General features: G+C 38.0%; 1 protein-coding gene across 1 annotated transcript in view; it reads left to right on the forward strand.

The window, feature by feature from the left end:
* ADGB (androglobin) overlaps positions 1-15893 on the forward strand; it is a 188449-nt gene that overhangs the window by 36027 nt on the left and 136529 nt on the right. Inside the window, exon 6 of the mRNA XM_018053314.1 lies at positions 14794-14933. Within this exon, the coding sequence (XP_017908803.1) occupies positions 14794-14933 (140 nt within the window). The remainder of the gene's footprint in view (positions 1-14793; positions 14934-15893) is intronic.

A 15893-nucleotide genomic window follows, 5' to 3' on the forward strand; every position in this document is an offset into this window, starting at 1 on the left:
TGACTTACTTCACTCTGTAAAACTAGTGCTGCTGGGACCACTGAGGGGCAGTCCTCTGCTGCCTGTGACCTTCCAGGTGGGCACGCTGGGTAGGCAGGTGGGTGCATAGATAGGGCTCTGCCCTCTCTGACGTGGTATCAGGGTCATGGGCAGGAAACAGGGTTTGAGCCTAAGTGTGATCCAGTCCTTTCTTGATCCAGTCCTCTCTTTGCTACTACCGAAGGGCCTGATCTGATCCATTTTTTGCCCTGACCTTGATATTTGTTTTCATGTTAACAAATCTCACTTTCACACAGGAAATATTCTGCCTTCACCTGAAAAGAAACAAATGGGAAAGTAGGAAACACAGGTAGAGAATTCAAACCGCCTTAATTAACACAACAAAGTAGACTCACACCCCACTGAGCAATGCTAGATTATATTAAACACCTTTGGGTTTATCATGGTGGAATGCTCTTTTCTAAAGGCCCAGAGCCATAGGCAGGCCCAGCTATGGGATTGTAGAGTTTCTGGTCCAAAAGTTGTTAGCCATTTCAAGATGGTGATATCAGCACTTTAAGCAAAGCATGAGGTCCTTCAGAGTGTGGGGTCCCACGTGACTGCACAGGTCACATACCCATGAAGTTGGGCCTGGAAACAGAGGAAAAGTATTCTTGAACATTTGAGGCAATGAGGAAGGTAAATCATGCTATTGTATTTTTCTAAGAACATGGCTTTCTCCTTAATGAGCCGGAGCCATCTATTCTTCCTGGGGTGAGGAATGTTGAAAGGCCAATGCTTAGGAACCAATAGGATCATTACATAGGAAGGGGCTTCCCAGGTGACTGAGCAGTAAAGAATCTGCTTGCCAGTGCAAGAGATGAGGGCTTCATCCCTGGTGGCTCAGACGGTAAAAGCATCTGCCTACAACGTGGGAGACCCAGGTTCAATTCCTAGGCCAGGAAGATCCCCTGGAGAAGGAAATGACAACCCACTCCAGCACTCTTGCCTGGAAAATCCCATGGATGGATGGAGGAGCCAGCTAGGCTACAGTCCATGGGATCACAAAGAGTCGGACACAACTGAGCAACTTCACTTTCACTTTCACTTTGGGAAGATTCTCTGGAGAAGGAAATGGCAACCCACTCCGGTATTCTTGCTTGAGAAATCCCATGGATGGAGGAGTCCATGGGGTTGCAAAACAGTCAGACATGACCTGGCAACTGAGCATGCACAGTATGAAGGTTTAAGGGAGGCTTAGCCTTTGATATCCAAAATGGGAGTTTGGGTTTATTTTTTTTTATATAAGACCTTTTTTTCAAGACCTTGAAAGTTAAAGTGTTATTAGAGAAAATAAGTTCCTAAATTCCTTTATCCTTCTATGTTGACCAATCAGGAGGCAGATTGGACAGAGTAGACTTCAGAGTATTACATGTGTACAGAGGAGTGAAAGGGAGGATATGCCATTAAGAATGTGGATACACAGAGTACAGTGTAGGATAATAGAAAGAAAGTAAACACGGGAAGAGTTAGGAGGTCGAGTATTTAGCCCCACTTCTGCACATTTGCCTAAACTTGAGTTGGGACAAAGTTCAAAATTATCAAGAATTTCAAAACAGCGTCAGCAGAACACTAAACCAACCCTGTTAGCTTCTTTCTCTCTCTGCTCACTGATATCCTCCCATCTTTTCTAATTTCCTCCTGGATAGGGGTCAATGTTTATTTTTAACACTATATACCATTTTGCAAAGAAAATGTGATTTCTATTTAACTGTAGATTCCTCAGAAACCTACACCTTCCTGAATTCAGAAACTTTTTAAAAATGAATTTAGTCCAATTTGGAAATGTCAGTCTGACACAGTCATTTAACCTGCCTCTTTAGATGGTATAGTTCTTGGGAAAGAGGGCTAGGAATCAGAAAGACAACCCCATGTTCAGTGACTTCTGGTCCCTCTTTGGTTTCAGCTGAGGAATGGCATGTGGGAAATGATCCTAAACTGCTGAGCACCGAGATATGACTAGCTCCATGTGAATTATGTTGTAGGCCCCTTGCTGGCACTCATCTCTGAAGGGCATGGTCTTATTTGTGCTCACTGAGACTTGACAGAAAGCTTTTCTCATCTTCGGTATCTCCAAATCCATTCTTAGGGCCACATGGGCCCCTCAGGGTCCCTTGCACATAAAGGCAAAGAGACCATCTCCCTCAAGAGAATAAGCATGCAATATCTCCTGGAACAAATACAGGGAATGATAACATGTGGTAATTATGTAAAAGAACCGGATAGTTCAGTTCAGTTCAGTTGCTCAGTCATGTCCAACTCTTTGCAACCCTATGAATCACAGCACAGCAGGCCGCCCTATGTATCACCAACTCCCAGAGTTCACCCAAACTCATGTCCATCGAGTCAGTGATGCCATCCAGCCATCTCATCCTCTGTCATCCCCTTCTCCTCCTGCCCTCAATCCCTCCCAGCATCAGGGTCTTTTCCAATGAGTCAACTCTTTGCATGAGGTGGCCCAAGTATTGGAATTTCAGCTTCAACATCAGTCCTTCCAATGAACACCCAGGACTGATCTCCTTTAGGATGGACTGGTTGGATCTCCTTGCAGTCCAAGGGACTCTCAAGAGTCTTCTCCATCATCACAGTTCAAAAGCCTCAATTCTTCAGCGCTCAGCTTTCTTCACAGTCCAACTCTCACATCCATACAGGACCACTGGAAAAACCATAGCCTTGACTAGGTGGACCTTTGTTGGCAAAGTAATGTCTCTGCTTTTCAATATGCTATCTAAGTTGGTCATCACTTTCCTTTCAAGGAATAAGCATCTTTTAATTTCATGGTTGCAATTACCATCTGCAGTGATTTTGGAGCCCCCAAAAATAAAGTCTCTCACTGTTTCCACCGTTTCACCATTTCCCATGAACTGATGGGACCAGATGCCATGATCTTCGTTTTCTGAATGTTGAACTTTAAGCCAACTTTTTCACTCTCCTCTTTCACTTTCATCAAGAGGCTTTTTAGTTCCTCTTTCTGCCATAAGGGTGGTGTCATCTGCATATCTGAGGTTATTGATATTTCTCCCGGCAATGTTGATTCCAGCTTGTGCTTCTTCCAGCCCAGCGTTTCTCATGATGTACTCTGCATAGAAGCTAAATAAGCAGGGTGACAATACACAACCTTGACGTACTCCTTTTCCTATTTGGAACCAGTCTGTTGTTCTCTGCCCAGTTCTAACTGTTGCTTCCTGACCTGCATATAGGTTTCTCAAGAGGTAGGTCAGGCGGTCTCTTTCAGAATTTTCCAGAGTTTATTGTGATCCACACAGTCAAAGGCTTTGGCATAGTCAATAAAGCAGAAGCAGATGTTTTTCTGGAACTCTCTTGCTTTTTTGATGATCCAGCGGATATTGGCAATTTGATGTCTGGTTCCTCTGCCTTTTCTAAATCCAGCTTGAACATCAGGAAGTTGACAGTTCACATATTGCTGAAGCCTGGCTTGGAGGATTCTGAAGGTCCTCCTTCAGAATAGTAGATTCTCAACACTATTAGTTTCCTCCCCTCTTTCCTGTATTCTTTCTTTGCTCCTTTCTTTCCCCACTGCTGCCTCCTATTGTGGAAGCCAAAGGAATGGATCATTCTTCCTCCAACCCCTTGGTAGAGTCAGGGGGAGAAGCACACGATCAGCTTCCCAGATGCTCTCCTGCCCATCTTGAGTCCAGGTGCAAAAATAGAGGGGATGTAATGATCACAGGCAACTCTCCACCCGATTCTCTCACAATATGACCTTGCTGTGGTTCAGTTGCCCAAACTTGCTTAGTTCCTCTGGTATGCCCCTATTGCCTACTTATAAAACAGGTTATTTAAAGTTTTGTTATGAAATTATTTTCTTTTATACATTGCTATTGTATAGTTGCTGAGCTGTCTCCAACTATTTGAAACCCCATGGATTATAGCCTTCCAGGCTCCTCTCCTAGGTAATTTACATCCAAAACTTTACTTGCCATTTCCTTCTCCAGGAAATCTTCCCAACCCAGAGATTGAAACTGTGTCTCCTATATCTCTTCTGTCTCCTGATTGCAGGCAAATTCTTTACCACTGAGCTACTTGGGAAGGCCTTATACATTATAGGTAATAATAAATGTGAATGTAAAGAAAGTACTTTTAAGATTAGTCTTTTTAGCTATGTGGCCTCCACCTGACTGTGATTTGTAATTTTTATGTAGTCAAGTATGTCATTATATTTCTTTACAGAGTCTAGGATATTTGTCATTTAAACAAGGTACACCTTCAAGAATAGAAAAAATATTTCCCTTTAGTTTTATTTTAATGTTTAGATCTATCATTTGTTTTATCTACTGTGAGAAATGAAGAACTGGTTTATTTTTTTTTAACTTAAAAACCTCAGCCAGTTGCCCCAGCATTTTATGTCAATGTTTTACTTTTTCCCATTGATTTTAAAAACTGCTTTTATCATACACTAATTTCCAATTTGAAATTATGTTTGATTTGGATTTGGGGCTCTCTTTTCTTTCACTATTTTCCTTGTTCTCTTCAGATACCATATTACTTTAATTATAAGGAATTAAATTTGTTTCGATATTTTAGAATAAAATTCATCTCTTACTTTCATTTCAGTGTTTTCTTAGCATTTCTGGGTAAACATTTCTACTAGTATGCCAGGGTCTAGCCCTGGTGGATCCAGGGTGATTTGAAGGGGAGACGGAGTAGGCCAGGAAAAAACTTATTTATTTATTAATATAAGATTAGATTAGGAAGAAATAGTGTAGTAGGAAAATTAAGTGGAGAAAAGAGGCTGAATAACTTGGTTTACGTGGAAAGCCAATAAAGTTCCAGACAAGGAGCTTGCACCATCTACGTTAGTCCACCGGTGTCCGTTTGAATATCGGACAGTGCCCCGTCTTGGCCTCTCTCTCTTAAGGATCTTAGAAGCCGGATCTTAGAAGCCGGGACAAGTAAGTAGACATGGCGAGCTTCAACGCCCCAGATGGGAATTCAGCCTGAAATTAGAGTAAAGAGGAGACACGGGGGAAACCAGTCCTTCCAATGACTGGCCCCCCCTCTATTATCCTTCAAGGCCTTTAATACTTTTGATTATACATAGAGATCAATGGGTAATACAGTTATGCAGTATTAGCAGCCCAGACTCTTATCAAAACCAGGCTTTTCTCTCTGCATACCTAGTTGTATACACAAGGGTTAGGTGATTTACATCATCTTCCGGCCAAAAGGGCCAATTAACATTTTACAGCCTTTTTTTCTGATAAGGGTTTGTCAACCAGAAGACTTATTTGTGTCTATCTTCCCAAAGTCTGGTGCTACTCTCAGAAAACACTAAATAAAGTTACATTCTTATATAGCAAAGATACAGCAGTTTATAACAAGTAAAAGGAGTACAGTGATTTATAACAAAAGAAAAGTAATTAACTCAAAACTCTAGTGTTGCTAACATCAAAACTATTATATATCTTTTTCCATATCCCATTTACATCGATTAACATCCTCCCAGGTGCCTAAAAGATACAGAATATGGAGGCCTGGCAGCAATCGTTGAGTCAACAGTGAAATCCTGTCTCCAATATGATTTTTGGTCCTTTAGAAAAGGCTCTGTATCTTTAAGATGTTTTTAAGCTTTGTGCCTCTGGCAGCTGAGGGGCTGCAAGCAATTCACAAGCTGTAAGAGTTCTGGGGGAACCTGTTAGGCAAGCTAGAGAGCTATCAGAGGGGTTTAACTGAAACATCCCTTTCAAATGCAGAAGACTAAAGCCCTGATTTGACTTTTTCCAGAGAATATCAGAAGGGTGGAAAAGCCGGCAAATTCTTATTTTTGGGGGTACATGCTCAGGAAATACCAGGGGGAAAACCTGAGGTCTGATTAGCCTTGCCATCAGAGCTCTGCCGCATGACCTTGTCACGGGTGGAATTCCTCACACTGGCTCCGGGCACTAGTATTTATCTTTGAATACATATTATAATTGTTTATTCCTTATTCTACATACAAAAGGGTTAATCCTTAATCCTCATCATTGTTTTTTTTTTTCACTACAGCTGCCCTTCTTTTGAACATTTTATTTTAATTCATCTTTCATTCAGAAGGAATATGCATTCCAAAATTTTATTTACTTAGAATATATATGAGAATTTTGGGGGTAACAATATTGAAGTCTGTTTTCCTTTATACATGATTATGTGAATGATCATTTGCTCACATATGGAAAAAGTAGCTGATAACCTGTTTTAGAATATAACAGCCAATGCCTGAGCATCTCCTGTGTTTAACACTTCTGGCACTCATTCTGAGCACTCTCCACCCTACCTGAAACCCTGATACCATTTTCCCTGAATCTGCTTCACTTTTCTCTATAGTGCTGAGTATGAAGTATCCACTTAGCGCGTTCATTAATATAAGGATATATATGTGTGTGTGTGTGTGTATATATATATGAATATGAATCTATTGCTTTCTTGATGCTTTTCCCAGGGCTTTTGTTCATACATATCCACATTATTCTTATTTTTCAGCCATTGGCCTCAATCTATACAGTTTCTTTTTGGTTAAATGTAAATTACAGAAGCCCAAGTTACCAGGTAACCTCTTGCTAGGTTCTCTTCATGACTTACTGTTGAATCCCATTCCATCTTTAAAATTGGACTGTAGCCCTAGAGAGTATAGGAAAATACTGAATGATGAAAGTGAAAGTCTCTCAGTCACGTCCGACTCTATGTGAGTGACACCATGGACTGTAGCCCGCCAGGCTCCTCTGTCTATGGAATTCTCCAGGCAAGAGTACTGGAGTGGGTAGCCATTCCCTTCTCCAGGATCGAACTGCAGGCAGATTCTTAACAGTCTGAGCCACCAGCGAAGTGAATAGATAGACAGAGGCAATATTTAAAGAGACGGAAACAAGAACTTTGCTGTTTGAGAGACCATGTCCATGGAATAGAGATGGCTGCCTGGTTTTCTAATTGTAGATATCTATTCTCTCTGGGCTACGAGCAAACATTTCTGCCTCTCTCCCCCTAATTCCCAGGTGGTAGGGCTGAGCTAACACCTCTTTCCAGATGAGATGTAGTACAGAACTAGAGGGAATTATTTCTGAAAAGGTAAAATGGATTGTTATTTTCACTATGTATGTCCTTTTCCGGACATACACAGTTTAATTTCTGGCTTTTTCCTCTTCCAATTCTAATTCAGTATTTATGTGTCTATCCTTCAGTTTTCACTGCAAATGTTTCAGAAACGTGTTCATACATACATTCTCTATTACCTCCTACTGTTTGATTCAAGATGATTTACTGGAGATGTATCCTCTGCCCTACCTCAGTTCTCCTTCCCCTGTGCAGTCTTGTACACCTTAAGGCTGCTCCAAATTGCTTTTTTTCCCCTTCCATTTGTAGACACTTTCTTATTTGTTTCTTACTGGACGTTGATTTCTCCTTCTGCCTTTTTACATGTATTCTCCTCCCTCTTTCTTATTGCCCCTTGAAGCATTTATATGGCTGAGACGGTAAAGAATCTGCCTGCAATGCAGGAGACTCAAGTTTGATTCCTGGGTTGGGAAGATCCCCTGAAGAAAGGAATGGTAACCCACCCAGTATTCTTGCCTGGAGAATCCCAAGGCCAGAGAAGCCTGGCAGGCTACAGTCCATGGGGTTGCAAAGTCAGGCACAACTGAGTGATTAACACTTTCTCTTTTAATCACTTCTTCAAAGTAAACTAACCAATGAGAACCTTTTGGCACGACACTTAAAGTTCAGGTTTTTATACCAGTGTATTGTTTCTCCCATAAAATATTCCCCTTTTTTTTCCAGTTTGGATTCTAAGAGAATATCCTCAAAGTTCTTTGACATCAACCAGATAAAAATTTATTAGGTAGCGTGAACAACAGTATCATAAAACAGAGTTTTCTTTTTTCTTTCACCTGGCAGTGATAACACTGCTACTGAGCTGCATATGGTCTCCTTGGTACTTTCCAATGTCAGCATTCCTTGGGCTCCTTGAAAAAAGCAATTACATTATTGCTCTCCACTTGAAATATGTATTGCTCTTGGCAGTCTTTCTCTGAGTGCTTTCATTTAGCTCTGAATAAGCAAGAAAACACACACATTGAGACCAGTGGTTTTCCCCAATCGTCATCTATCTTTCCATGCAAAAGCATTCTAGTTTTTATTTCTGATTAACTTTTATACTTTTTAAGCACAATATTATTATAGAATTTGGAGTTTATTCAACTGTGGGTGCAGGACACACCTGCATAAACCCTGTCTATTGCGTTTTTCATATCCCAACCCACAGTCTGGGTAGAGTTTGCAGTCAGCATTTGAAACAAAGTCTCTCACACCCAGTGACATTTTTGTTCTTTAAACAGTGTTTTCAAGGCATATGTCTTGACAAATTACTTTTCCATTATTCAATTACTTTTATTTTCAAAATGGAAATTTTTTATTCTCAATTCGTCATTATTAATTTTATATATGCTTTTATTAAAACATACTCAGTCATGCCCAACTCTTTGCGACCCCATAGACTATAGCCCACCAGGCTCCTCTGTCCATGGGATTCTCCAGGCAAGAATATCAGAGTGGGTTGCCATCCCCTTCTCCAGGGGATCTTCCCAAATCAAGGATCAAACCTGGGTTTCCTGCATTGTAGGCAGATTCTTTACCAGTGAGCCGCCAGGAAAACCCATTATTAACTCTATATATGCTTTTATTAAAACACATTCAAACACTATTAAAATGTTTAAATTAGTAAATGAAATGTCCCTACGAGTCTACCTACCCAGACAATCATAGTAAATTATCTGTTTATCCTCTTAAACCTTTTTCTTAAAAGTATATACGTAAACACACTATATATAATCTGTACCAACAGTAAAATCATACAGTATTCATCATTCTGTATGTTTTCCTTAACCATGGACATTTTCATGCTAATATTTGTTGATCTACCTTGTACTCCATTGCTTGAACATAACAATAATTACAGTTGATCTTGGAATAAGATAGGTTTGAATTGTCCAGGTCCACTTAAAAGTCTACTTTTTAAAAATAAATATAGCCATATATTTATGATCTGCTGTTGGTTGAATCCTCAGATAAGGAAGGAGGGCCAACTGTAGGACTTGAGTGTGTCCAGATTTTGGTACATGTGACTGATTCTGGAACCAGTTCCCCTACAGATAGCAGGTGACAATTGGATACATATTTTGCTAATTTCATATTGATAGACATTCAGGCTATGACCACTGTTTTACCAAAGTGATTCAGTTTTATGTATATATATATATATATAGAGAGAGAGAGATATGTATACATATCTATATAATTTTCAGATTTTTTTCCATTATAGGCTATTTCAAGAAATTGAATATAGTTCTCTGTGCTATATAGTAAATCCTTATTTATCTAATTTATATACAGTAGTGTGTTTCTATTATTCCCATAGTCTTAATTTATCCCTCACTCTCTTTCTCCTTTGGTAACCATAAGTTTTTTGCTTTTTTTTTTCCTATGTCTGTGAGTCTGTTTCTGTTTTATGAGTAAGTTCATTTATATTATTTTGTAGATTCCACATATAAGTGAGATCACGTGATATTTGTATTTGTCTGACTTACTTCACTTAGTATAATAATCTCTAGGTCCATCTATGTCTGCAAATGGCAATATTTCATTTTTAATGCTTAAATAATATTCTGTTGCATATATGTATACCACATTTTCTTTAGCCATTCATATGTCAATGGACACTTAGACTATTTTCAAGTCTTCTTGGCTATTATAAATAATGCTGCTGTGAACATTGGGCTGCATGTGTCTTTTTAAATTATTTTCCCTAGTGTTTTTGAGGATTTCTTTTTTGTAGTGATAGCACTAGGGATTAAAGTATACACACATAGCTTATCACAGTCCAGTAATATCATTTAACCGCTTAAATTGGAATATAATTTTACCTACCTTTTAGACTCCTTTACACCTCTCTATCTATAACGTAGTTGTCTTAAATGTTTTATCTACATATGTTGAGACCCTCATGAAAACTTTTACTTTTAAATGTCAAATATAATTTTTAAAGCTCAAGGGGAAAAGAATACTTCATAATTTAGTCATATGCTTACTCTTTCCTTTACTCTTTCTTCATTCCTAATGTTCCATTTTCTTTTTCTTTTTTCTTTTTTTTACCTTTGAGGAATTTCCTTTGCCATTCTTTTTCAGCCAGGTGCCTGGTGACAAATTATTCTCTCTTCCCTTTATCTGAAATCATCTTTATTTTACCTTTATTCTTAAAAAATATTTCCACTCAGTGCAGAATTTGGGGTTGACAATTGTTTTTCTTTCAGCGTTAAGTATGCTACTTTCTTCTGGCCTCTTGTTTCTGGAAAGCAATCTGCTGTTCTCCTGCAGGCAATGTCTTCTCATAGACTGCTTTCAAGCTTTTGCCTTTTTCTTGAGTTTTTAGAAGCTCGAATTTGATATGTATAGATTTCTCAGTGTTGATTTCTTTGACATTATCCTGTTTTGGACATTCTGAGCCCCTTAAATCTATAAGATTATTTCAGGACAAATTTGGGAAGTTTTCAATTTTTTCTCAAACCTACTGCAGCTCCATATTCATATTGTTTGTACTGTGTGTGTGTGTTGACACAAATAGCATGTTATATATTTTCCATTATCTCACAGGTCCCTGAAGCTCATATTAATTTTTAAATCTATTTCCCTTATTGCTCATAATTTCTATTGATTTAACTTGCTGTTCACTAGTTTCTCTGAAATTTGCTTTCTGCTATTAACGGCTTTGTTTATTATTTGATACTAAGTTCAAATTTTCTATTTTGTCCTCTTTTATATTTTCTATCTCTTTGCTGAGATTTTCTATTTTCTTTTTTGTTTCAAGAGTGTTCGTGATTACTTGTTGGAGCATATTTGAACAGTAGAGTTATAGTTCAAGCCTAAAAATTCCAGCTTCTCTGTCATTTTGACTTTCTGGTCTGTAGATTGTATTTTCTCACTGAAATTAAAATATTCCTGGGTTTTGGTATGAGGAGACATTTTGGACAGTTTCCTGGATGCTATCACTATTATACCTTAATGACTTCGGTTTCTAATTAAAATTTCTGTTTTAGAAGGTAGCCAACCTGTTTAGGTTTGTAGTGTACACCCTGGATCACTTTTGTGAGCTTTTTTCCAAATCTCAGTTTAATTTATAAAACCTGACTAGTGCTGTTGTGTTAACCATCTCACAATCTGCTTGTTACCACCTGAGGAAGGGGCGGTGTGCACTGCTGCATGAGTAGGAGGTGGAAATAATAGTTTCTTCCAGGCCAGACATCTCCTGTTTCCTGAAGGAGGATGGAAGTCAGTTCTTCTCTTTGACTCAGCTGGGGAGAGAAACTGCTTTGTTTCCTTCAGATCAAGTGTGGAAGTCAGAGCTCTGCCCTGAGTGGGAAGCGTACACCTGTTACTGGAGTAGAAATAAGGGAAACTAAAATTTTATAACTGGAGAAAATATGAAAATAGGGCAAAGTAGTCTCATTTATATAATTATGACCACTCAGATTTTTTGGAAATCTCTCATCTCTGATTACACTTTGCTTGATTTTTTTCATAATTGTGATTTGAACTATTATTTATACAACATATTTTAAATTTTCTATTCAGCTTGGTCATAGGAGAAAGAGGGTATAAATATATATAGCCTATAGTTATCATGACCTGGAATTGAACTATGGAAAATGTTAAAATTTGATCATGACTATTCTAAAGTAGATTTATTAACTTACGTTAATCTTAACAAAAAGGCATCTTTCTGTACAAGGATTCTATAATTAAACATTTTGATGATCTTTTAAAATTATGTAGCACTAGCAGAGTAAACTCAATAAAAAATGTCCTATATACATCATTTACATGCAATGACAAAAATTCAGTCAGTTCAGTTCAGTCGCTCAGTTGTGTCCAACTCTTTGTAACCCCATGGATTGCAGCACGCCAGCCCTCCCTATCCACCACCATTTCCCACAGTTTACCCAAATTCATGTTCATTGAGTCGATGATGCCATCCAGCCATCTCATCCTCTGTCATCCCTTCTCTTCCTGCCTTCAATCTTTCCCAGCATCACGCTCTTTTCAAATGAGTCAGTTCTTTGTATCAGATGGCTAAAGTATTGGGAGTTTCAGCTTCAGCATCAGTCCTTCCAATGAACATTCAGGACTGATTTCCTTTAGGATGGACTGGTTTGATCACCTTGCAATCCAAGGGACTCTCAAGAGTCTTTTCCAACACCACAGTTCAAAAGCATCAATATTTCAGTGCTCAGCTTTCTTTATAGCCCAACTCACACATCCATACATGACCACTGGAAAAACCATAGTCTTCACTAGAGAGACCTTTGTTGGCAAAGTCATGTCTCTGCTTTTCAATATGCTATCTAGGTTAGTCATAACTTTTCTTCCAAGGAATAGAGTCTTTTAATTTCATGGCTACAGTCACCATCTACAGTGATTTTGGAGCCCCCCAAAAATAAAGTCTCTCACTGTTTCCACTGTTTCCCCATCTATTTGCCATGAAGTAATGAGACCAGACATCATTTTCTTCGTTTTCTGAACGTTGCGCTTTAAGCCAACTTTTTCACTCTCTTCTTTCACTTTCATCAAGAGGCTCTTTAGTTCTTTCTCGCTTTCTGCCATAAGGTGTCATCTGCATATCTGAACTTACTGATATTTCTCCCAGCAATCTTGATTCCAGCTTTTGCTTCATCCAGCCCAGCGTTTCTCATGATGCACTCTGCATAGAAGTTAAATAAACAGGGTGACAATATACAACCTTGACTCACTCCTTTTCCTATTTGGAACCAGTCTGTTGTTCCATGTCCAATTCTAACTGTTGCTTCCTGACCTGCATACAGGTTTCTCAAGAGGTAGGTCAAGTGGTCTCGTATTCCCATCTCTTTCAGAATTTTCCACAGTTTATTGTGATCCACACAGTCAAAGGCTTTGGCATAGTCAATAAAGCAGAAGTAGATGTTTTTCTGGAACTCTCTTGCTTTTTTGATGATCCAGCAGACGTTGGCAATTTGATCTCTGGTTCCTCTGCCTTTTCTAAATCTAGCTTGAACATATGGAAGTTCATGGTTCATGTACTGTTGAAGCCTGGCTTGGAGAATTTTGAGCATTACTTTACTAGCATGTGAGATGAGTGCAATTGTGCGGTAGTTTGAGCATTCTTTGGCATTGCCTTTCTTAGGGACTGGAATGAAAACTGACCTTTTCCAGTCCTGTGGCCACTGCTGAGTTTTCCAAATTTGCTGGCATATTGAGTGCAGTACTTTCACAGCATCATCTTTTAGGATTTGAAAGAGCTCAACTGGAATTCCATCACCTCCACTAGCTTTGTTCATAGTTATGCTTCCTAAGGACCACTTGACTCCACACTCCAGGATATCTGGCTCTAGGTGAATTATCATACCGTCTTGATTATCTGGGTCATGAAGATCTTTTTTGTATAGTTCTTCTGTGTATTCTTGCCACCTCTTCTCAATATCTTCTGCTTTTGTTAGGTCCAAAAATTACCAAATGCAAAAATGTTAGATCCAAAAATACCAAATGCAAAAATTATTTACATTTATATTACATAACATTTCATTTATGTATTCATCCCTTGGACAGCAAGGAGATCAAACCAGTCATTTTACTATGTATTATTTTGAGCTTTTTCACCTAAAGTTAGAAGAGAGAATAGCTAAATACCTGTTCCTTCAAACCTGTCTTGCCCTACATTATCCACCAAGAAAGAAATAAAAAGTCACATAACCACTAAATAATGTAGTATGAGCTCAGTTACACGTGTCATAAAAAGAAGACATTTTCACCCTACTGTTCCTATCCACGTAGGACAAGTATACTGTTCATTGAGGCTTGAATTCAAATGTCAACTTCCTGTGAAGACATCCCCTGAGCAAATTAGTCACATTTTCCTTTCTTATTCCAGAGCATTTGAAACATATTACATTTTGTATTTTGCATATTCCTATATGCCCTCCCTCTCTAGACTATAAACAATTCAATGGTATAGGTATAAGCCATGTATTATGCAGATCTTTGAGTTCACAAGGCTTGCATCACTGCTGAAAAATAAATCTCACATGTAAAACCAAAGTTTAAAGGAGTTTGAGCTCACAATCATTAATTTTATCATTTATCTCAAACTTTTAGTTATGAAGTGATATATATATGTAAATATATCATGATTTTATTAGATAAAGAATTAACTAATTTTAAGTTCAAAATAGATCTTTAATTAGGAAAAAGAGTAATATGGTAATTGGAAGTATAACTCACTGAGCCTATGAGGATAAAAAATTATTACTAAAGTTACTTTTGGAGAATTTGCATTATGACTACAAATAAGTTATTTAATTGTGCCTAAACTTATCCATGATTGCATGATGTTTTGGTTTTGCTTTTTGAAATAGTTCAATTTATTCCATTATGTAGCATGAGGCATCCAAGAATATGCTAAAATACCTCATAAATAATGACACTGTAGATATAGATATACATGTTTTAATTACAATAAATAAAATAATAAGCTAAAATTCTCAGAGTAGTATACAATACTAGTAGGTCAGTCATTAGACGTAAGATGCTAAAATAAAATAATTATAAAATAAAATCATAAATTTTATAAAATAAAATAAAATTGTAAAAATTGTAAATAATAATGTCAGCAGTATATAAGAATATGTGTGAAAAATAATGTAAATCACTAATGGTATATTCCTTTCTTCTCATCTTTAGGGTTGCTGGAGAAAGATAACTATTGACGACTTTTTGCCTTTTGATGAAGAAAATAATCTATTGCTTCCAGCTACAACCTATGAATTTGAACTTTGGCCAATGCTTTTGTGTAAAGCTATCATTAAGCTGGCAAATGTTGAGTAAGTAGAATAAAGACTTATCACTCACTTGTATAAAGACAAAATGGCAAACAGCAGCAACAACTATGCACCAATATTGCATAGGTTTATTTTTCAAAAAATCATTTTTAAAAAGCATTTTCTCCAAACAGTATAAACTTTCTAATATAACAATAAACATTCCAAAGCCACTGGTTTGAAGTGCTGTGTTAGCTAGCAATGAGACAAAATTCCCCCAAGAAAAATGCTCAAAACTGATTTTGTATCGTGTTTCCTTATGATGAATGGAAAAGTCAGTCGTGGAAGTAAAGCTTCAGTTTAAGGAAAGAAAGAAGTTATTTTGTAGAGGAAAATACTGGTTCATCTAATTACTGAATATATGTCCTGCTGTTTAGTTGCTAAGTCGTGTCCAGCTTTACTGTAACCCATCAGTCTTCTCTGTCCATGGGATTTTTCCAGGCAAAAATACTGGAGCGGGGTTGCCATTTCTTACTCCAGTATATCCTGGATCCAGTTAAAGTCTTAGGCTTTGGGTATGCAGCCATCATTTGCTAATCTTGAAAATCTGATCTCTTATGAAAAATGTCCATGTGTTCCTCATGGTTTAGGTAACACTGGTCCTTTTTATACATTCACAATGAAAACTATCATGTTTCCTTCAATATTCCTGGAAAATCTGCTTGTGTCTTATATTCCTGCACCAACCTATGTGAGACATGTCTTAGCTTCCACTTGCAGATGTGATCCTTCTATTCTGGTCCTTGTTCCATTGCTAAGTTGTTTCAGTCATGTTTGACTCTTTGCAACCCCATGGACTGTAACCCACCAGGCTCCTCTGTCCATAGAATTTTCCAGGCAAGAATACTGGAGTGGGTTGCCATTTCCTTCTCCAAGGGATCTTCCTGAGGCAGGGATTGAACCTGCATGTCTTATATTCCTGCCTTGGCAGGCGCATTCTTTACCACTAGTGCTTTATTCAGG

This window comes from Capra hircus, chromosome 9 (assembly GCF_001704415.2).
Source record: "Capra hircus breed San Clemente chromosome 9, ASM170441v1, whole genome shotgun sequence".
In the NCBI taxonomy this organism is placed as follows: Eukaryota; Metazoa; Chordata; class Mammalia; order Artiodactyla; family Bovidae; genus Capra; species Capra hircus.